The 22,116-nt window shown below is 39.7% G+C and overlaps 1 protein-coding gene across 3 annotated transcripts in view; it reads right to left on the bottom strand.

The window, feature by feature from the left end:
* ano2b (anoctamin 2b) overlaps positions 1 to 22,116 on the bottom strand; it is a 74,726-nt gene that overhangs the window by 24,166 nt on the left and 28,444 nt on the right. For 2 of the 3 annotated variants that reach the window (XM_008401428.2, XM_008401429.2), the window contains 11 exons: positions 20,516 to 20,650; positions 19,837 to 19,997; positions 18,778 to 18,860; positions 18,486 to 18,581; positions 17,324 to 17,407; positions 13,839 to 13,913; positions 13,535 to 13,736; positions 9,986 to 10,097; positions 9,645 to 9,702; positions 9,457 to 9,557; positions 3,161 to 3,300 (listed from right to left, as the gene is read on the bottom strand). In XM_008401428.2, coding sequence (XP_008399650.2) covers positions 3,161 to 3,300; positions 9,457 to 9,557; positions 9,645 to 9,702; positions 9,986 to 10,097; positions 13,535 to 13,736; positions 13,839 to 13,913; positions 17,324 to 17,407; positions 18,486 to 18,581; positions 18,778 to 18,860; positions 19,837 to 19,997; positions 20,516 to 20,650 — 1,247 coding nt within the window. The remainder of the gene's footprint in view (positions 1 to 3,160; positions 3,301 to 9,456; positions 9,558 to 9,644; positions 9,703 to 9,985; positions 10,098 to 13,534; positions 13,737 to 13,838; positions 13,914 to 17,323; positions 17,408 to 18,485; positions 18,582 to 18,777; positions 18,861 to 19,836; positions 19,998 to 20,515; positions 20,651 to 22,116) is intronic. The other variant, XM_008401430.2, reaches the window with a different exon arrangement.

Genomic DNA, 22,116 nt, shown 5'->3' with positions numbered 1-22,116 from the left:
ACTGAAAATATTGCATTTGAATTTTTAAAAGTTGAATTTTTTTATATGTTGAATTTTTTTAACACTGAAAAAATATATATATTGAAAATTTGATCTCTGAAATAGGAATGTGAATTTTTTTTAACAAATGAAATTTGCATACATGTACAAATAATGACACTGAAATTTTTTTTAGGTCAAAAATATATTCTGAATTAATTTTTAAATTGAAAAAGTAAGAACAAATATACAACATTCAAATTTCAGATGCATTTTTTATTCAAATTCTGATGGCACATAATTACTTCCATAAGATACCCTCTAAAAACACTTATAACCACAACAGGATAGTTAGGGGTCAATGTACAAAAAAATAAAAAAGTAATTTACACCAAGAAACTGGGAATAACCTAAGAAATTTTCTAGAGAAAAATCAAGAAAATTTCTGAATTTGAGAAGTCAAAAATTTGCTCTGAAACTTTTAGATTAATCTCAGAAATTGTCGGGGAAAAAACTTGGAAATTTCCAAGTTTCAAAACTTGACATTTTTCAACTTATGAAACAGAAATTTCCAGGTTTTTCTGGCATACCCGACTATCAGGTGTGAAGACTCCCTTATCTGGCCTTTCTTCTGACTCCACTGCTGGTGTTTTGTGGTTCATTAAAGTGCAGCTTTGCAAATCCGTCACAGTGGTCAAGTTTTCATTCAACTCAGACGTTTGTTCCGACAGGAAACATTACAGGGACCTTCCAAATGAACCAGGTAAAAGATGCATCATTTTTCAAAAATCCGTTTCCATTTACTCTTTCACAACATAGGCACAATATTATTTACAGCTTTCTTCATGAACAATATAAAAACTCATAACATTACAGCAATCAAGCTGGGCAGCATTTTTAGATGTCTCTGGTATTTCTGACATTTCATCTTTGAAGAAATGAGGCGTTCTCATGGTAACCCTTCCAAACAAGTCATTCTCCTTTAGGCTTTTTTCTGAGGAAACAGCAGCTGCAGATATAGAAGCAGAAAAGCTTGGTCCAAACTGAGTCACATAGCGTAGCAGCTTCTCTAGAAAAAAAAGTTTTAAAAGAATCACGAGAAAGTCTGATTGTAAGTCACACATCCAAATAGAGCTGTCCAAAATCTACAACCTATAACCTCAATAAACTGAAGAAATGTTGGCTGAAACTCCTCCACAAACAGAGAACGATAAGTTCACAGAGAAGACAAATACTTCTTCTGATCCTCCTAAAGTCTTTGGTTGCATGTTGTTACTTGTAATGCTGTTAACCTATGAGATTTGGATACTTGTTGACAGATCGCAACAGTTTCTTGGCTTCTGTTCAAAACACAGAGACATTAAAAGTGTTTACACTTTTGATGGATTTCCTCTTTTTTTTTGTCTTTTGTTTAGCTCTTGGATGTTTCAGATTAAAAATGTTTTAATATCAGACAAAAACATCCAGACCAGATATGGAATAAGGTTTAAAATGATGTCTTCATCTTGGAAAGTGAAAACTTTCACCGTATTAACTGTAATTACCAACGTCGTTAAATCAACAATGGAAGGGAAAGCTGAGTTAATCTTTATTAGCCTCTAACCATACCTGTACATTCAAGAATTTACTTAAATAGAACCTGTCTGACGACATGAAGTAGGATAAAAGATCTCATCTCATAAAAAATAAAAACATGTAAAAGAAATTAATTTCTAATCAATTCTATACGTTTTGGACTTCAGTGAAACCACAATGACTGTGTTTCCTTTGACCGTAAGATTACAAAAATACATTTGTTTAATTGAGCACTTTTATGTAAAATGGACCTTTTTTAGCTTTACCATCATGTTATGATGTCATTTTCACATCAGAAACATACCTGGAGTGTTGCCTTGATTCTTTCATGCATGTTTGAGAAATCTTTTAATCTCCTGTGGCAGCCATTCATCTGTGCAAAACACCTGGGAGGACATAGCCCCGCCTTCGAGACAAAGCTCCTCCTCTGAGCTCCTTTAGACTAGCTAGTAGTAATTAGCAAACACCTGGTGGAACTGCGCCGTCTGCTGAACGTTTCACATCTCAGTGAAACGCTGGTAAAAACATTAAAGGGTTAATAGAGGAGCCATGTTGTTTTGACTTCCTGAGGGCGGAGTTTCAGAAAGAGCAGGAGCTTCTTAAAGAGACAGAGGCCCAATTTTAAGTTCTTTATAAATGGAATCATGAGATGGAAACTGCTTTGTTATGTTTGTTGTTTGCACTTTATATATTGTTAGTTTATTTGTCTTTGCCCGCTATCCATGTGCTGCTGCCTTTCTCAACCAGGTCACCTTGGTGGAAGAAATCTTAATCTCAATTAGATTTTTTTGTTTTTTTTATCTGCTTGAATAAAGGTGTAGTAATACTAAAAAGTTCAAATTTAGCATTCCTTTGATCATTATTTAAGTGTGGCAAATGATCAAAAATAGAAAGAGCCAAACACTTTTCATAGAAACTATTTTTACGTCTGTCCTGAACAAAAAGTTGACACTCTATTCAAATGACAGCAAAGAACATATTTTTACTGTTTACCAACAAAACCATGAAAGTGAAAACTAACATTAGAGTGATGTTAAATAATTTGTCACAATGAACATGTATCCATGGGGGAAAGGAAAGCTTTTATCTGCCTGTGTTTATGCGCTGCGGTTTCTGGCTGACATGGACACGCTGTGGGTTTGGTGTAAACACCGAGGCTATCTGTTCACTTACAGCTTCCAGAAAGCAGCATATATACATTGTCGAGTATCTATTACCATTTTCTCTCTTTCTTTTCTTTTCTTTTTGAAGATTTCACCATTTGCTTCGTGAAATGAGATCTACACAACTTCCATGAGTTTCAAAGAGCAGTTCCCATCCAAACAACCCCAGAACATCCTGGATCCATAAGCGCTTCGGTCCGACTGCGTGTGTTTACGAGCGTGTGTGTGTGTGTGTGTGTGTGTGTGTGTGTGTGTGTGTGTGTGTGTGTGTGTGTGTGTGCGTGTGTGTGTGGAGGGGGTCAGATTATGTAATAGCTCTGTGTGATGTTCAGGGAAACTCAATTAAAATGATTGTTGGTTTCTCATTGTCCCCGGGGCCGTTTCCTCTCTCTCTCTCTGTGAGTGTGTGTGTGGTGTGTGTGTGTGTGTGTATGCAGACTCACTCATCTCCATGTACTCTGGTGTGAGGCCTTCAAACGGAACCAGCGCGTAGTCCAGGTTCCACTGCTGGGGAGGTCGCTCCTCGTCCTTCTTCTGAGTCGGCTTCTTCTCCTTCAGCGCGCGGATCAGCTTCTTCAACTTCCTGTTCAGATTAAGCCAAAGACGTATAGAGCTGTTCAACGAACGTATTAAAACTACTCCACCTTGCAGGGATTCTGTGTTTCCCTGTCAGGTTTAAGTATTTCTGACTGTGTGCAGACCACACAGTTAGATGGAAATTCCCATAAAAGACTTGAGCTAGCATCATCTTGGATCTTAAAGATGTTGCCATCTTTAAAAAAAGTCCTGTCCTGCACTTGTAAAGCAAATGTTATGTAAAATGTTTTATGAGACGTGATGTTTACACAAAATATAGCAGCTTAGGACGTTTCCTACAGCAACCAGTGGAGTCAAGAGGTTCAGTTTCTCTTAAAACGGGTTTTTGCTTCGTGAAATGTGGCCTGACTTTTTAGCCCCCAGAAAGCTACTGTGTGTCTTTGTATTCCAATTATGTCTGAAGATTCAGATCGGGAAAAAATTAATAGACCACTTAAAATGGTCGGTTTCTCTGATTTTACTTTTTCTAAGTATATGTTTGAGTAAAATGCACATTTTTCTTTTATTCTATGAACTACTGACAACACGTTTCTAACTATGAAGTTAGTTGTGCTAACCCTGAAGCACTAAGCATGAACAATATCTTCCGCTAACATTACAGCGCTACACGGAAGCTAATGCCAGTGCGCTAATCCTCTAAAATCGCCACATTAGTGAGAATGGCCTCACATTGATTTACCTTTACAATTTGACAACGAGAAGCTACGAGTGAACATGAAATAAAATTTGAGTAATTTAGTGGTGCATACCACTAACTCACAAGTTAGTTCTGTTAACCCTTAAAGCCCTACGCAAACACAGACTCAGCGGTGGCTAATGCTAACATGCTAAATCTGCAAAATCAACCATATTTGTGAGGATTACCTCACACTGATTCACCTCTACCATTTCGACCAATCGGTAACAATCCCAAACTGTAAATGGCGAATTAAACTTTAAGCCCAAAATGGCCAAGCCATTTTTAATTGCTGAAAAAGATCAGGTATGTCTCTGCAAATATTAATTTAGTCTCTGCATCGGACAAAAATTTGACCTTTCCTCATCATGATACATAATCAATATGCTAAAACTCATAGACACGACAGGGGTTGAGTGTTCCTTTCTTAACACTTAAACCCAATGTTAAAAAGCCATGACGGTTTGTTTTCCCAGTTACTTTCAGCAGCCTCAGCGTTTCGTGTTTTAACAGGATGAAAATATACAACAATATACAAAACTCATGAGGTCAGAAAACATTTAGTGCTGTTATGAGATTTCAAAGTATGTTCCCAGTGGGTTAAACCAAACCTGCAAGACACTAAGAAATTTGTATTCAAATTCATGAATATTAATTGGATCAAAAAGCAGAGACTTAGCAGAAAAACGTATAACGTGTGTTTTTGCTCAAGTCAACATTGTCAACGTGCTGCATTGACTGTAAAACGACATTATTTTCAGCGAGCCATAGCAGGTCTGCAGCACTCCGTCATGAGCTAAGTCTAAATGTTTACAGCGCCTCAGAAGCAAACATCTCAGAGGAATCCCATCGCTCTAACAACCAGAGGCTGACTGCTTCTGAAGGCAAGTTACGGCAGGAAGACTGGCTCTTATCAGACATGCAAACCTGAATCGGTGCAACCGAAATGAGACGGAGGGTTTACAGGTGTCATTATTTTTGATTCTTCTGTATCAAAAATTCAGAAGACTTTATGATGTCAAACAGCCGTCGTTGTCGTCTAACAGTAAAGACGTGCTCTCTCCGAGTGCGAAGGCGTATTAATAGTCCCTCTGCAAAGTCACACACGTCTTACATTGTGCGCAGGCTGTATGGTGGGTGTGTGGTTGGGTGCTTGTATGAATTTGAAACTTGTGAAACCTGTAGTGAAAATGGAAAAATGCCTGGTCGTTCTTTTTGCAGTGCATACATAAACGACCAATCAATACTCCTCACAGAGGAGAAGAAGAAACTGAGGCTACAGTTCATGCAGACTCACTGAAGTCGAACAATAACAAGTTAGAAACATATCAGCAAATTTCCAACATTGGAATGAGGTTAATAAGACGAAAGCATGCGTCTCTTTAGCCATGTTTAAAGACTCCGGCTGCAGCTGGTGGTGTGGTTTGTGTGGGGGATATTTTCTGTGGCACACATTGAGCCTCTCACATGCTAAACACCACAGCCTACCTGACTGGCTGCTAACCATGTCGATCCTTTTTCGAGCACGGCGTGCAAATATTCTGGGAGATAACGCAGCGTGTGACATGTGATCATTTCACCTGTTTTCTCATTCATCAGACTGAGGCTGTTTTAAGTGAGTCAATTTCAGAGACCCGTTGGGTCTCAGAAGGACGTCACTGTGAATATTCCACAGACCACAGAAATGGATCCTCTGGGAGGATACGCAGGCCCGGCCTAGCAACCATATGTTGCCTTGAGAATACTCTCTCCCTTATTTGTGTTTTGCGAAGGTAATCTGTTGTTGGAAGCTGTCAAACCAAGACGTTCACTCTGCAGTGGAGTTAAAAGATTTCAACTCGCAAAGTAATTTGTGTTGCTTAGAAACTTGGCATTTCTAGCTTTGATGGTGACTGAATTGTTTAACTTTATAGATTATTAAGATGCAGATTTGTATTTATGCTTTGACATCTAAAAGTGACATTGTACCTCCAAGGAAACATGTATCCACAGTGTTAAATCTTTTTTACCAAATGCCCCATCTCAATGGACCAGCCGAAGGCTAGGACATTGCTAGGACTGTCTGTTTCAAGGTGTGCATTTCAAGTGCTGATGTAAGAGAAACATTCTTTCATAATTGTTCGATTTAGCAACAAGCTCAAGCTCAAAAATTCTGCTCTCGAGCAAAAAAACAGACCCGGTTTGCATCCTTCTCCTCTAGCTCACTCTTTGCCATCAGTTTGGCATCATCTTGGGGAAGTTCTAGCAATTCAACAAGTGGACCTCAGTGGACCTGAGCTTGATCAGATGGTAAACCAAGTCACCTCTTCGTTTTTCTGAGAAACAAAAAAGAAGTATTCCACAGGAAGATAACGAACCTGAGCATGCAGGGAGCAAGTTTGAGCAGGAGCAAAATGATTGATAATAGCAGAGAATATTTGAAAGAGAGTTCAGAAACATAACAGAACATCGAGCGTTTGTAAGCAAGAGGGAGCATAGTTTGAGTATGAGAACAGATATTTGAGGTTGAGTAGTACAGATTTTGTTGCAGTCTGCCTATTGGCCTTCATGCACACCGCTGCTGCTCATTAAATATTTTCTCCTTTATAATCTACTGTCTGTGCGCCTGAAATGTGATGGTGTGAACATTTTTGTGAAAATCTCGGCAGATTAAAAGTTTCTAGCAACAACAATGCAGTGAGATGTTCAAAGCCTCTTTAACGTCTTTTCTTCCCCATACCAATGAATTGGTGTTTTGTGACTGACTGCATCGCTCTCTGTGCTAACAAGAAACCGAGTGTGTGGACCTCAAAAGGTGGTTTCATACTACGCTTCAAAATATACTACACTCCAAGAATGCCAAGAAATTCAAGTGGAGGGGTTCAGATGTAGAGGGTTGCAAGAACCACATTAGTCTACTAGATTTTGCTGCCACCAGTGCAAATATGCTTATTACTGGCAGCAGGTGGATGAACATGTTTCTGCAGGCGGTGAGTTGAAAACTTTTGAACGATGGCCATAAGATATGAAGGGCAGCGCTGTTCAAGAAAAACATAAAGCAGAGACTGAAACTCAGCAGGATGTACAAGGATGGACAGCAGGTCAAAAGCTATGTTCTCAGGTTAAACTTGTTTAGGATAGAAAAATCCGTTTTCTGTCAAAGAACAGGTAAACATAATGATGAGTCTTGTGTGTTACCAACAGTGAAGCAACCTAACACTATCCATGTGTTCAGTTGATTCTCATTTAAAGGGGTTTGCTTATTCACAATTCTGCCTGGTCTGTTCTTGGTGTTCAGATGTCCAGTCTTGGTCTCTGTCGTGGAAGGTCGGGTAACAGTCTTGATTTTTGGAAGGCCCGATCTTGGTGTTGGCAAATCCGGTCTTGGTCTTAAAAGGTCCGTTCTTGATCCTGGAAGATTTGGTCTTGGACTTGGTTTGGAAGGTCAGATCTTGGAAGATCTGGTTGTGATCTTGATCTTGGAATGTAGAGTATTGCTCTTGGAAGGTCTGGTTTTTGAAGGTTTGGATTTGTTCTGAGCCTTGGAGGGTGCCGACTTGGTTTTGGTCTCAGAAGAACTGTCCTTGACTCCTTGACTGTTTAGCAGGTCAACTAACTTTAAACATCATCCAAAACACACAATCCCTTTGTTGAAACACTATGGTACTAGCATCACCTTGTGGAGCTTTCATCAGTGGGTCAAATATTGGAACATTTGAATTTTGGATTTTTGGCTAGGAAGTTTCCCAAACCCTAAGTGTTTATACATCACAACATGTCGGTTCTAAAAATTCAAGTGGACAAAACACTGTGTTCAAGTCCAAGCTCTTATCAGACAGGAAGAGACCACCGTTAATTAGAATTTGGTGGAGACGATATAAAGCATATCATAGTAAAATGAAAGTTCTGGACAACATCCCAGTAAATACTCTAGAATAAAACAAAAAGATTTTAAAAGTTTTGTAGCCAGATGACACATCTGTCAGTCTCAAAACATTCGGCCATGACTTCACATGCTTGCTGAGTAGCTTAACTGTAACCCCTGAATTCCTCTTAAACCAGAACTCTGATGCTGAGTTCACCACTGGCTGCCTACCAGGCGTGAAAACTTTGAAGCATATAAATGTGACGCAGACCACTTGACGGAACGTAGTAAGTCGTGTTGCGTGTGTCACGGCTCGTTGACCACGCATACTAGAACCTTTGATGAGGCCAATAAAACAGGTCGCAGGGTTAAGCTGTGCTTATAGCAACAGTAACAACGCTGCCTCAGGCCAGGTGCTGTTATAAACAGAACTGACCTCTGACCCTTTGGATCTGCTTGTAAAAACTGAGCAATAATTGCACAAAATGGTGCACCTCCGTTCTGACCCAGAAGAAATGTTATTAGAAGGAATCTTGCGCAGTACTGTGATCGAGCACGGGTGAGTGAGTGGGAGCTTCATGGTAAGCGCACAGAAACAACAGAGACATTGTTGTGCTGCAGTCAGAAACACAATTTTACTCTGAATACCACTAAATAAAACAAAGTGCAACAAACTACCTTCAGGGAAGCAGCCAAGAGGCCAAAAGTACGGAGCTGCTCCATCTTCTCCTTTCATAGAACAAGTATTAGAATCTAATGTTCATAGAGGAGATGGGTTGTTCTGTCTTAATTGGAAAAAAGTTGGAAGGTTTTTGAGTTCAAGTCCAGATTGTTGGCAAGACGTTGAACCCCAAGTCGTCCACCAGAATATGTTTTGGTGTATGGGGATTTACCTTCTGGGACAAAAGGTCAATATGACTACGCAACTGAAATTCAGATGATTTACTTTTAAGAGCGGCCAGATGAAAGCCGTCTTTGAAAGAAAAACATATTAAATCCTGTTTGCAGAAAAATAGCTGAAAATACACAGGAGCCTCAACATGCAACCCTGAGAGTAGCATGATGTGGCAGCTTGGGGGGATGCTTTTCTTCTGCAGCCACAAAAGATGTTTAGATTTAATGGGAAGATCTACATGCAGTGGAATCCTGGAAAAAACTTAAAAAGAAAAATCCCTTCAAGCAGAACAAACAACAGGATCCTAAACACACACCGCTTCAGTTTAGTGCTTTAAGTCAAAGTATCTTCATGTGTTGGAATGGTTGCAGTCAAAGTACAGACCTAAATCCAATTGAGAATATGTGGAAGAACTTGGAAACTGTTGTTCACACACTGTCTTCATTCAAGCTGACAAAGTTTGAGCCACTTTGCAAATGCATACTGCAAAAAGCAGATGGTTGGCTGGATCATTTTCCTTACATTTAAAAATTATGCACTACTTCACAATGACATGCATTGAAATTTGAAGTTGTAAAGTGACAAAAAGTGAAAACGGTCAGTTGGTGTGAATACTTCTGCAAAGGTTTCGTCTCACAGCTGCCCTCTGGGCTGGTTTAGACCATCAGACATCTAAGTCTCAGGTATAATTATGGCGCAGAAAGCAAAAAGAAAGCAGTCAACTCACGGGATCCCGATTTCAAAGATGTTGTTCTGGATCAGCTGCTTGCCCAGCATGATGATGCTGAGCTGAATGCACAACTCGATGAGGCAGCCTCCTGGTGCGCACTAAGGGAAACACAGAGGGTCAGTTCCAGAGCCGTGCAGGATCCTCGTATACTTGACCTTCTTAGCTAAGGTTTTACAGAAACAAACCTCCTCCATGCGATAATCATTGAAGACGTACACATAACTTCCAGGTCGACCCGCGAACCTACGGGAGCAAACAAAAGGTAACATTCATGGGGTATATATATTTTTTGATTTTACTAAAATTAATGAATCATTTCTTTTATATACAGATGTTTAAAAAATAACAAATATTTCTTGTTTAAGAAAAGACTCTTCTTGGCATAACATAAATATTTAAAAATCAAAGACAGGCCTCTTTTTTTCTTCATTAATAATTTATGTTTTTGCGTGAATACACGGTTCCCACAGCTCAACACCATGTCAAACTACACACAGGAACATGCGTATGAGGACTCGCGTCTTACCGTCCCTTGAAGAAAGCCACATAAAATATGGGAGCGTATGCGTTCATAAACTTGAGCAGGAAGGCCTTAAGGATGAGGCGCTCTTCGAAGTTGGTTTCCGTTTTAGGAATCTCTGAAAAAAAAAAAAAAAATGAAAAAAAAAGTTAATATTACTGTTTATGGAAAGTTTTAAGAGGACAGTACCGTATTTTCCGCACTATAAGGTGCACCTTCAATGAATGGCCTATTTTAAAACTTTTTTCATATATAAGGCGCATAGAATAGACGGTACAGTTAGGGTTGCCACCCGTCCCGTATTGAACCTATACAGGACGCGATTTGTTTCGTACTCTACAAATGTGGATGTGTGATAATAAAGAGTACTTTATATAGTAGGCTGCCCCAGTCATTGTTTCACTCACGGTGTTGGTGTTGCGATATGCTGCTTTCTGGGTAACACAGACCAACCGACACGCTGCCGTGTCTCTCTTCCCCCGGCCCCCCCCAGGCTTTAAATGTATAGGGGCTGGTCCTTTGGTAACCCTAGTCGAAGAACCCTGGATGAATATCTAAAGCCACTTTGTTGACATAAAGAATGTCAACAAAATAGTCCGACTCGGTTCAGCGAGGAGAGCCTTCCGGGACTGGGCTGGGGCGTGGCCGGATGATGGTCACATTTCTCTGTTCGCACACAGCATGTTGGTGGAGAACGTGGTGCTAAATGACCTGCAGACGACCTGATTATCAGGTCGGTAGGTAGATAGGTCAGTCAAACTTTATTAACAAATCAGCGTTCTGACAACTATCCCAGCATGCACCGCGCGCTTCTTCTACTGGCAAAAATGAAGTCGGCGGCTGCTTACCGTAGTTGCTAGACCTGTTGTGGCTCAATATTGGTCCATATATAAGGCGCGCCGGATTATAAGGCGTACTGTCGGCTTTTGAGGAAATTGAAGGTTTTTAGGTGCGCCTTATAGTGCGGAAAATAGGGTACTTTAATATGCACATTGGCTTTTGAAGATAAAACTCAACCCCAAATCATATTTTTATTTTAAATGAGAAAAAAGAAAGGAAAAAAGCAGTAGTTGCACAATGCCTAAAGTGGTAAGAAACCTTTCAACACCAAAGTCAGACCAGTTAGGGTCACGGGACGTAAAAGGAGTCCAGTTGTGGCTCATATGGTCTGAGTTCTTTCGTGTTATCAATGTACTCTTGCACCTACAAGCCTCAGAATTGGCATTGTAACCATTCTCACATGTCAATAACTTTGTTGATCTGCTCTTGAATTTCTTTAGATCAAAACATGACGTGTCGCTTTTGAAATCTTTTATCCTATGTCAAGATGTCAGACAGGTTCCGTTTAAGAGATTTCTCCATTCTACCAGTCTGGCTGTCATCAGGGCAGAAACGGAGTCATAAAATGTGGTTAATCATAATTTTGTTTGATGATTTAAAACATTAAAATATAATAAAACATAAGTAAAAAGTGAAAGAATCTGTAAATGGAAAAATACTTTTCTTAGCAGCACACACATCAGTGGAAGTAGGTTAATGTACTGGCCCTTCTCTTTTTGATTCCACATACACTCACACACACACACGCACACGCACACGCACACACACCCACACACACACACACTCTCCCTCTTTACACGTCTGAATTCTGCCTCTATTTCTGGGGTTGGGAATATAGATGTGAATGTCGTAGGAACCTCTGGGGACGACTGATGAGGCAGCTGGAGCATGAAAACATCAAAGTTTTATCACACTGTCCAAGAAGAAGAAGAGGAGGGGAAAAATCTACATTTTTCTCAAATATGCAGACACATGCTCACTGTGTGAAACAAATGTTTAAAAACATCAGAGTGTGTGTGTGCATGTGTGTGTTAAGATTTTTTTAACTAGTCCCTGTGCTGCTCAAGTTCAGTTGGCCATCCCTTCAAACTTACATTTTTTACCCTTAAATAACAAAGCATCAGTTTATTAGTCTCTGTAGAAAAGTAATTTCAAGAATTACTGCAATCAGCAGCAATAAAACTGACCCAGGCATATGTTAATTAAATTGTGTGTTATTTCCTGAAAATCTTGCATCACGCCCTAATATTTATTTTGATTCTGATTCCCGTTTGTTCCAATTATGCCTCCTAGTCAAGTAAAAATAAACTAAAATATGCAATATATCGTATATATTGGCACCAACATCGGTATTGGCTGATACATATCGGTATCAGCCCAATAAATAAAACTCAGCTTAAGCCAGCAGTGTGGTCAATTGTTTAAGGCGTCAAAAGGTAAATCATATCAATATATGATATTGGTAAATACTGGTTATCGGCCACAACAGCGATATTAAAATCGGATATGGATATCAGACCAGATTTTTTATATTGGAGAATCCCTAAAAATAACCAACTGACATTGTTTTTTTGGAGTCATAGCAGTAGATTGTGAGCAGGCTACATATTTGACAGAAAAAGTAATCAAACTTGTGTTTCAGTTATTCGTTGTTGTAACATTTCGGGGCAATAAATATCAAACCATTGTACATCTTCACCAAGTGAAAAAAGTTTGTATGTGATCATTTTACACTGTCTCTATAGCTGACAGAACTAGGATAACACATTTTAGACTTGTATTTTTTTCTATTGCTTGCGTGAAATTGTTTTGCAGTAAATATGTAAATTAAATCGTAATTTCAAACTGCATTTCTTTTTTTTTTTACATAGATTTTGACTATTATTAATATGTGTTGAATGATCTCACCAAAAACAAAAGCAGATGTTTAAAAGAAATTACTTTTCACAGCACTGCTGCCGCTGTATTTTTGAAATTTCTTGAAGAATTAGATTATAAGTTTGGACACATTTTCTCTATACACATCTGGTTTGTATGCTTCTTTGGAAGAAAGTGTAAGGCTTATTTATTAGTCCAAGTTTGCTCTATTTTTAGCATCAATATTTTTCATTCCCGTTTGCAGTTTGTTTATGAAGATAATCTATTTTTAAAAGATGTAAATGCGCAGATGGGAGTCAGGAGAAAAGTCAGAGATGTTAAACATAAAAAGACAGAATCTAAACAGATTCAGGTGTTTTCAGATCAAATATATGTTGGGCAGCAGTTGCCACCATATACATCTTGTCTTAACAAGTACTGTGTACTTTTCAGTGATGTTATCATTGTTATAAAAGCACATGATGTTTGTTGTTGTGGTTTCACGGTTCTCTGTCCTTTTGTGTCTCTTTCTGCAGGTGTAGAAGCAGACTTTTAGTGTTTTCTTTAAATCTTTTTCTCCACCTTTCTCAATTTTCCCCTCCCGTTTTTTTCTGTGTCTGCGCCCATTACATTCAAAATAAACTGAAAGGATTTTTTATGTTCAAGTTTTACACATATATGTGTATTTATCAAATAGAGCATATGGAAAGCTGTAACGCTCTACCGAGACAGAAATATTTGTGTGATTGTTCTGAGTCGCCCTGATTTTAAACATGTAGGATTTTCGTGTCTTGCATAACTGAGAATCTACACCAATGAAAACAGCTTTAGATGAGAGGTCAGCGGGTCTTTCTGTACCTAGCTCCGTCAGCCACAGTGCCACGCTGCCGTAGATTTCATCCAGGATCAGGATGACCACGAGGTTGATGATGACAGCGGTGGCCGTCACGGTCACCCGGACATTGGACTTGGTCTCAGGGTCCGGGCTCATTGCCATCAAGGCCGAGATCGTGATGCGGTAGATGATTACGCCGAAAACCGCTGAAAACGTCAGTCCAAACTGGCAGCAAAGCGAGAAGAAAATGCTCTGGCAATTAGTTAAAAGTATGGTAAATATCAAGGAAGTGTATTGTATAAGGTACAGCACTTGTACTCGACTTGCCATGAAAAGGATAGAGGAAATGTTCATGAAGTATCCAGGGAGACGGTCTTTCCACGTCAACTTCTCGGCGACCATCTGATTGAAAAGACGAGAGGGAGACAGAGGAGAGAAAAGAGTGAGAGAGTTCCCAGTTTGCCAAGCAATGTGCCAAGGTTGTTCAACTTCATTGGAAGATCTGGAGTGAAGAAAAACAAGACCCCCAAAAAAACAGCTTAAGTGAAGAAGAATCAGACAAACACGTGCAGACCTCTATTTGCTGAATCAGCGCCTGTAAGTGGAAAGTAAAGAAAGGATGGAAGAAAGGTCAAGGGGTGTAAATAAAATGTACTTACTAGAGTTATGGTGAATATAGAACTAAATAAAGACGTATCTCTAATAAAAAATAACTTCAAAAGAGGAAATGAGGAAAAAATGACAGAAACAGAGAAAAGTCTCAATTGAGCCTCTATTGCCATTACTTTAATACAAAATGTTCTTATAGTACTCATATTTGGAGGAATTTGGGATAATTTCTTAAAAACAAACAAAAAATGTCATCATTTGTTTCAAGTCATCTCAACTTATGTGACCTGATTCACATCATGGAGTAATGTCACATATTTTGAATAAGCAGGAACAGCAAGCAAGTGGTGATCACTCCTGAAGCAACACTGCCATCTAGTGACGGTAAAGGAACAGTGCAGCCAGCACCTAGAGCTGCCTGGATGTCACTCAGTAGAGAACATCCTCACATGGACGTAAACAACTTTATTGAATTTGAATGGAAACCAGAAGTTCAAGCTTTTGATTTATTATCAGCAAGTCACAATCAAGAGAAGCTGGAACAAGAGGACAAAGTCAAGAGAGGGGGATGTGGAAAGACAAAGTTATAGTCCGAGTGTGTGTGCATTGCGTGTGTGTGTGTGTGTGTGTGCGTGCGTGCGTGCGTGCGTGCGTGCGTGTGTGTGTGTGCGTGCACGTGTGTGGACAGCCATCAGCGGGGGAGGTAGTAAATTAGGTCAGGTGTTATATTTGGCTTGTGGAGTCCACTGAGGAGAGCCCGACAAAGCTCTCATGACGGAGACCCAGTGACAGGTTTTTATTTTCTATTAGCTCTCTTTCTGACCAGCCTGCTCCTTTTATGCAAAACAGGAAATCAAAATAAAAATTTTTTTTATCATGTAAACACTAAATAATTGCTTTATTTCATCCTGAGACCTAACAGAAATCTTCTAATCGTAATTGGGGATTTTTATTTATTTATTTTTGTTTTTGGGCTGATTTGTTTCCTCTTCCACTCCGACATGTCAAATTTTGAACCAATAGGTGTACAGACGCATATCAAAATGCTTGGTTTTTAAGAGTATAAAAATTTTGATACATAATTTCAAAAGACTAGAAAAGACTAGAGAATTTGAATTATAAATCAACAGATGTTGACCAAAAAAGCAAACTCTACACCTACAAACCACGGTCTCGGCTTGGTTGAAATGAGCTCCACTGCGGTTTGAACGCATATGTGAACGTCAAGAAGACCAGAGGCGGCTCCAAAAGCAGGAAGTGGACTACGGCACAGTGAATTCTGGGTAAATACAACCATAAACAAACAAGTCTAGCACTAGCGGGAGAAATGACTCGTGGTATTTTACCAAAGACGAAAGAGAAATCCTACAAGCGCTAAAATCTGACGCCACTCCATTTTGTTTACATTTCCCTGAAGTAGGAAGTTGCGCTCAGTGTCTTCATCAGAGGTTTTTGTGTCGTTTCCTTCAGTAGTTCTTTGTGCAGCGCCACCACAGATGGGGAGGTGAACAGGTTTTTCAAGTAGCTTGGCTCATTTCACTCAGTGTAGTGTGGAAGTGAAACGTACCAGCTGATAATGCAACAAACGTTACAATTTTGCTTCCAACTCAAGTCCACCAGACTATCAGGTCTGAAAACACCGCGTAAATCTAGAATGGTGAACTTTAATCCCTTCTGCTCACTTCAATGAGCAAAAGCGAATTGGAATGAAAAAATTGCCCCATTGTCCTAAACACAATTCTCTCTTTAGATGAATTGGACTGACTCCAAAAATAGCTGGCTGGCTTTATTTGTATTGAGTGCTGAAAATGTTCTGCACTGACTCCACTAAGCGGTGAAACATGCAGCTCTGTCTGACTTTTGAAAGCTAATTTGGTTTGAACCTATAACACAATTTTTGTGTCTCAGGTAATAAAGCCAAGGGCTGCTAAGTGTGCGTGAGAGGGAGAGTTGTGTGTCACCATAGTGACGGTCACTAATCTTACCCCTGGCTTCCTGCCCAGCATGCATCACTCCCACTCAGGCGCTCTCCCTCTGTTTTTCTTCCTACCTCCACTTCTCAAAGCCTCTCAGTCGCTTGTGTTTTGTGTTTCTTTGTCTTGTATCTCTCTCCGTTTTTTTTATTTTATTTTATCCACAAATGAGCGTTGACTGACAAGCTATAAGGTAATATATACTGCTCACAAAGTGGCAGGTTTGAATAACCTTCAAAAAAAGCTTAAGTCCCAATAAGAGCATTCAGAAAAATTTGATTTAACCTTCTTGCCATTAATTAATTTTAACCTTTGTTTAATTTTACTGTCTAATTTAACCTATTTAATGAAATTAGTTGACAGCTGGCTGGTTGTATAAGCGATTAGCTCGATTAGCATGGTTAGCACTGCTAGCAATAAACATGAATTTTGTGGTTTAGCTATTTCCAGGTAATACAGACATTCATACTAATAGAATCTCTATCAGCACTCTGCCAGCATTTTCTAGTTCAGAACATCCCATAAAAAACACAAGCCGAGTAAACAAAAGCATAAAATATAGACAGGTTCACAGAACTGGGTCAATTCACCTTTTTTGACTTAAGTTTACCTGAATATCACTAACGTGGGTACAAACTGATGAGGTTGATGGCTTTTTTATGTGAAGGAAAAGTGACCGAAGTTAGCTTTTTTGAAAAGGCAAAGAAGCTAAACTATTAGCATCTATTGACGCTCTGTAGTGTAGCAACTACATTCAATCTCAGTTGTTTTTTATCTCAGTTGTTTTTTTTTGTTCAGTTTTGACTTGCAAATTGAGATGTTTTCTGATTTCTGATTACAGAACTGATACTTTAAATTGTCTTTAGCCTCTTAAGTGAGCAAGTTAGTCGTGGGCAGTTATCAAAGCGTGGGTAGCTTCAATAACTGACAACATCAGGCTACGTATGTGCTGCCTTATGTGTTGTATAAAAAAAAAAAAAAAAAACAAAGTTTGAAAACTCAAAAGGATAATTAGGAAATTTAGGACCATCAGCAGGATGGGTTAACCAAATAATAAACTAAGAAAGCAAAAGGAAACAGATACCTGAGCAGATGAAACCACAGCAGCCAGAGGATGGGACAGGAAGAGAAGAACAGAGGGACAGCAGCCTGCTGGAAAGGAAACGAAGGGAGAGGAAAAGAAGGAAGGCATGCTAAGGAGAAAAGAGGAGAGGAGATAGGGAGGGTTACCGGTACTCCTGCAGCCATGGCAGACAGCAGTTTTTGTCTCCATCTGTCCTTCCCTGTCACTGTCCCGTCCTCCTGCTTCTCTGGCTACGAGACAAAGGGGCGAGTCACAAACAAAAACATACACATAAACACGGCTTCGCATCAGCCACTGGGGCCAGGGGTGAGCCGCAAGGCAACCCCTATTCATCCTAACCCTATCCCACACCCATTAGCTATAGAAGTGCACAAGTCGTAATTATGAAAATAAATTTGATTAATGGAAACACGACAACTTCAAAAACAAAACTCAGGTTTTTCGATTAAAGGTTCTTGCACTAGGACATGGTGGTTTTTTCAAATGCATCAAAATCAATCTACGTTGCAAAACTGCCATGGAAACGCATTTTTTCACATCGCAGGAGTTATGTGATCAACAGCCGGATGTTACTCCTGTCGGAAACGACAAGGAAGACAACAGGATGTGGTAGGAGGATGATGGTTTTGTTTTGTTTTTTCCAGGCAATGTGCAGCTGGCTCCACCAGAGCTCTCACAGCGTCACACAGTTCAGAAAAAGCTGTGTGTCATTGCAACGTGTTGAATCCATAACCGTAAAATGACAGACTACAATTTGCCCAAAACACCAAAGTGGACGGGGCTTGTCACTCCAACCTGACACCAACGTCTCTTCTAATTAGCTGATTGATGATGAGCCCTAAATATGGCTGCTTGGCCTCTTTAACACACGAGTTAGGTTTACTTTAATGGGATTGTTAAGGAAACCAAAAATCAAGCAGACAAGTTGGAGCGTATTTGTGAAAGGGAAAGAAATTTCCATTAAAGCACATTCTTGTGTTAGAAATGGTTTAGTCAAACCGTGGACCTGAAAGATTTGCATCAAAAGGGTGATTTTTATAAAGTATTGAATGAAAAGTAGCATAATAAAAAGCCAGCTCGGCTTTTTTCTGAAAGTGACTGGTTGGAATTTGTTTTGGTGGTGTCAGAGTAAAGGGGACTCAATGCAAATGAACACGTAACTTCAGAGCTGATAGAGATCACAGAGGATTTTCCTTTCACTTTGCAATTATGCGCTGGTTGGTGTCTATCATAAAGTACATGAAAAATTGTGGCTGTAATGAGAAAAAAATTTGAATTCCTTTTCTGATCATGTTTTAAAGTTCCTACCTCGTTTTTTTTCTTTTTCTTCTTCTTCGCCTTCTGCTGCTGCTTCCTCTGTCGCTTCTCCAGGAGGATGGTCTCATACTTTGGCCGGGGATGTTCCTAACAACAAAACGGGAGCTTGGTTACGGAACAACATTCCCATGATGCATCTGTGCAGCTGATTTAGTACTTAGTAACGAGCCACACACATGACACCCTGTTCTCATCAATTATCCCTGTAGAACTGAGCTGATCTGTATGTGAATATCTACGTCTGAGTTTCTAGATGGTTTGTTTTTTTTTGTTTTTTTTTTACCTCGTCCTCCTCGATTCCCGTCAGATCCCAGCTGAAACTCAGGCTGATCTGTCGCCGTTTCCAGTGCTCCAGGAACAACACAGCTGCACACACAAGCACACGCACATAAATTCAGTCAATCAGTCTATCAAAAACTTTGCTGTCTACAAACCGAAAAACAGGATTTTACTGCTAAAAAACAGAAAAATATGGGGGGAAAAAAACCCTTTTTTTAAACCCAAAAGTTTTCACGCCTCTGGCAGATTTAGGTTTAATTTTATTATCACTAAAGCAAAAGTTTGTTTCCGGACCACTCAAAAGATAATGAAACATTGCTACATTTTTGTCTTTTATTTAGGTACTAATCAAAAAAGGCAGATAAAAAATTATTTACATAATTTTCAATACTAAATGGAGAGATATCTATTATTCCTTCCAAATGTTGACCACCTTTCTGTAGCTTTTCCAGTCACTCTGGCTAAATAGAAAATAACTTATCCAATATGTGCTTTGCATCGGATCTGCAGAGTAAATCAAATCTGCCTCAGTTCCATAACAACAGCGGTGGTTGTTATGGAAACCTGGCAAAACCAAAACATCACCCACTTTGCATTAATCATATTTCATATATGTGTGTGTGTGTGTGTGTGTGTGTGTGTGTATCTCTAAAAATGAAAGTTTGTCATGTCATGGCTTCTTCCTGTCCGAGTGGCTTTCCAGCCCCTGTGGGTGCAGAGCGTTTTTCATGGAGGATAATGACACTCACACAGCAATCTTAGCTTATGTTGACCTCTGTATTTTTTTAAAAAGTGTATTTTCAAACAGTAAGTGTAAATATCTGACTTCAACTGTACATTTTATTGTGTGTTTTTTTTTTTATTGAACTCCTGAAACTTTACTCCTGTGCCGATTTAGCTTGTCGCCACAAGCGTCCGCCTCCACTTGAGGCGAGAGAGGACGTAAGATATTAATGAGCACCTTCACGCTCACCCCACCTGTCCTCTTTCGCCTCCCTCTCACTCACACACACACACGCACACACACATCCACACACACACTGGCGCAAACCCGAAACCTCACCCCACAGAGACATGAAGATGGCGAAGAAGACGGTGGCAGGGTTATCGAAGAGGTGCGAAGCCCTGGCGGTGCCGCAGGCCGTGCTGAGGTGCCAGTAGTCGCAGGCGCCGTCGCACAGCGGACACATGGTGAAGTTGAGACGCTCGTCGCACATCTCCAAACTGCAAAGAGTGAGAGACGGAGGGAGGAAAGGAAGGGCGTGAACTTCAACCCGCCGACAGACGTGCCGACGCTTATTGTGCGCAGCATGAAAACAAAACCGTGATTTCAATCCCCGCATAAAAAAAAAAAAAAAAAGACTTTAAGAGATGCTCGTGTCTGTTACATGTGCATACGAGAAATGAATGGGACTTTTAACTCCTGACTACCACACAAGCTTTTGTACTTTGACCCTATTCATAGTCGGTGTGGGCTGAATCCATGACACTCGCACACACACTGCCAGCCGTACCTTCTGTGTGCCTCCCACACGGCCGTGACTAAAGCCAGATACAGCAGGTATCTGGGCAATCCCTGTCTAGTGGAGTGTGTGAGTGTGGCTCGTGAACATGAGCACACGCTGAAAAGAGATCCCTCATTTTCAGACTCTTCCAGTGTTGTACGGCGAGCCTCCGTCCCGCTCCGTTTTACATGTTTGACTAAAATCTGCGAGAGAACGGCTCGAGGTTTCCGGTTGTACCTGGGGATGTTAGTGTCCACCGTCGCCACGCCGTATCCAAACACGATGATTCCCACTATGGAGGCCGGGATGAGCAGCTGGGTGTAAACACCAAGCCATGCAAAATACAGGCCGATCTTCTCTCCAAAGTACTTCCTGCAGAAAAACAAGACAGGCTCACATGAGACGAGGATGAGTTTGCAAATCTGTGCATTCCAAAAATTTAACTGGGGACTATTTGTCTAAATGGAAGGAAAATTAACTTCTTCTCTTGCTTCCCTTCATCCAAAAGGCTTCCTCAGTTCATGGCTGAGAATTATCCCAGTACCTGAGCGGTTCATCAAAGAGTCAGCTTATTGAGACGAGGCTCAGCACTTCGTCTACGTCTCAAAAACAGGAAACACTTTGGACAGGGAAGACAGGTGAGCGAAATGAAGTTTAAATGAAACGTACAAATATGAGCGAAAGAAAAAAAATTCTACATCAAACAAACAAAACAAAAAAAACAGGAGTAAAACGAGGAGGTGGTCTACGGTTTCATCTTTCTACAGTGCAGGACAAGTCAAGAATAAATCATACTCTGTTCATACTTCTCCGTTAATACTTAATGGAGGAATGTTGTTTGAATTTGCTGGTCAGATTTTTGTCTGTCTGTGTTTAATATGCAGATACATAGAATGATGTAAAATGTGGAGTCTGTATTGACGTCTTCAAGATTGGCAACATTTAAATCAATAAATGCTTTTCCAAAAGTGCACATGCAAACAACACTGCTGGTCAAGACTAACAGCAAAAATTCAACATACCACACGATTTCAGATTTTTGTATCAAAATGTTTGTAATAATCAGTCTTTCAGATGAGCCAGATTAACAACAGAGCGCTTTTAAAACCTAGGGCAGGGTGCCAGTTTGTAGGGTTTCCAAGCTACTGCTTAATGCATAGACTGTTACTAGCTGAGCTTCCATTAAAAATATGTGCAAAACATTAATAATAGTCTGCAAATGTCGAACAGTCCACAAATTTACAATTGCATTGTTGCAATTAATTAAATAATAAACGCGATTAAAGTTTGTTTGTGTTTTGCTTAATATGTCATTCAAAAAACATGTCACACCATCATCCTCCCAACTATCGTCTTCTTCTTCATGGTTTGCTCCACGCTTTTTTCATGTGATGTAAAGAAAAATGCTTCCATTTCAGTTTTGCAAAATAAGCCAATTTCAATATCTCCAAAAAAAAAAAACAAAAAAAAAAAAACACCTGATCCTACAGCCAAAACTTTTTATCATAAAACAAGTGTTTTCGAAATTAGCACGTTTCCATCAAGTGGATTTATTTTCAAAATGTCAAATTGCGCAATTATCCGGTCAACGGAAACACAGCTAGAGAAATGTTTGACTAATAAACTCACATTTGCGCTAAAAAGACTGTTAACTCTGAATGTCCTATGCAAAATATCTTTGTTGCCATTAGCTGCTGTTTCTTGCGTATCTCCAGATTGTAGCTTCAGAAATAAATAGAAATACAATAAGTCACAAACCTGAACTCAGTTGAAAAGAAAAGTCAAAATGTATGACAAATAGCCAGTTAGCCAGCTGTTGAGAAAACATTAATTATGCA

This window comes from Poecilia reticulata, linkage group LG23, assembly GCF_000633615.1.
Source record: "Poecilia reticulata strain Guanapo linkage group LG23, Guppy_female_1.0+MT, whole genome shotgun sequence".
Taxonomy (NCBI): Eukaryota; Metazoa; Chordata; class Actinopteri; order Cyprinodontiformes; family Poeciliidae; genus Poecilia; species Poecilia reticulata.
Note: the sequence above shows the minus strand (reverse complement) of the source record. Positions and strands in the feature narration are given on the sequence as shown.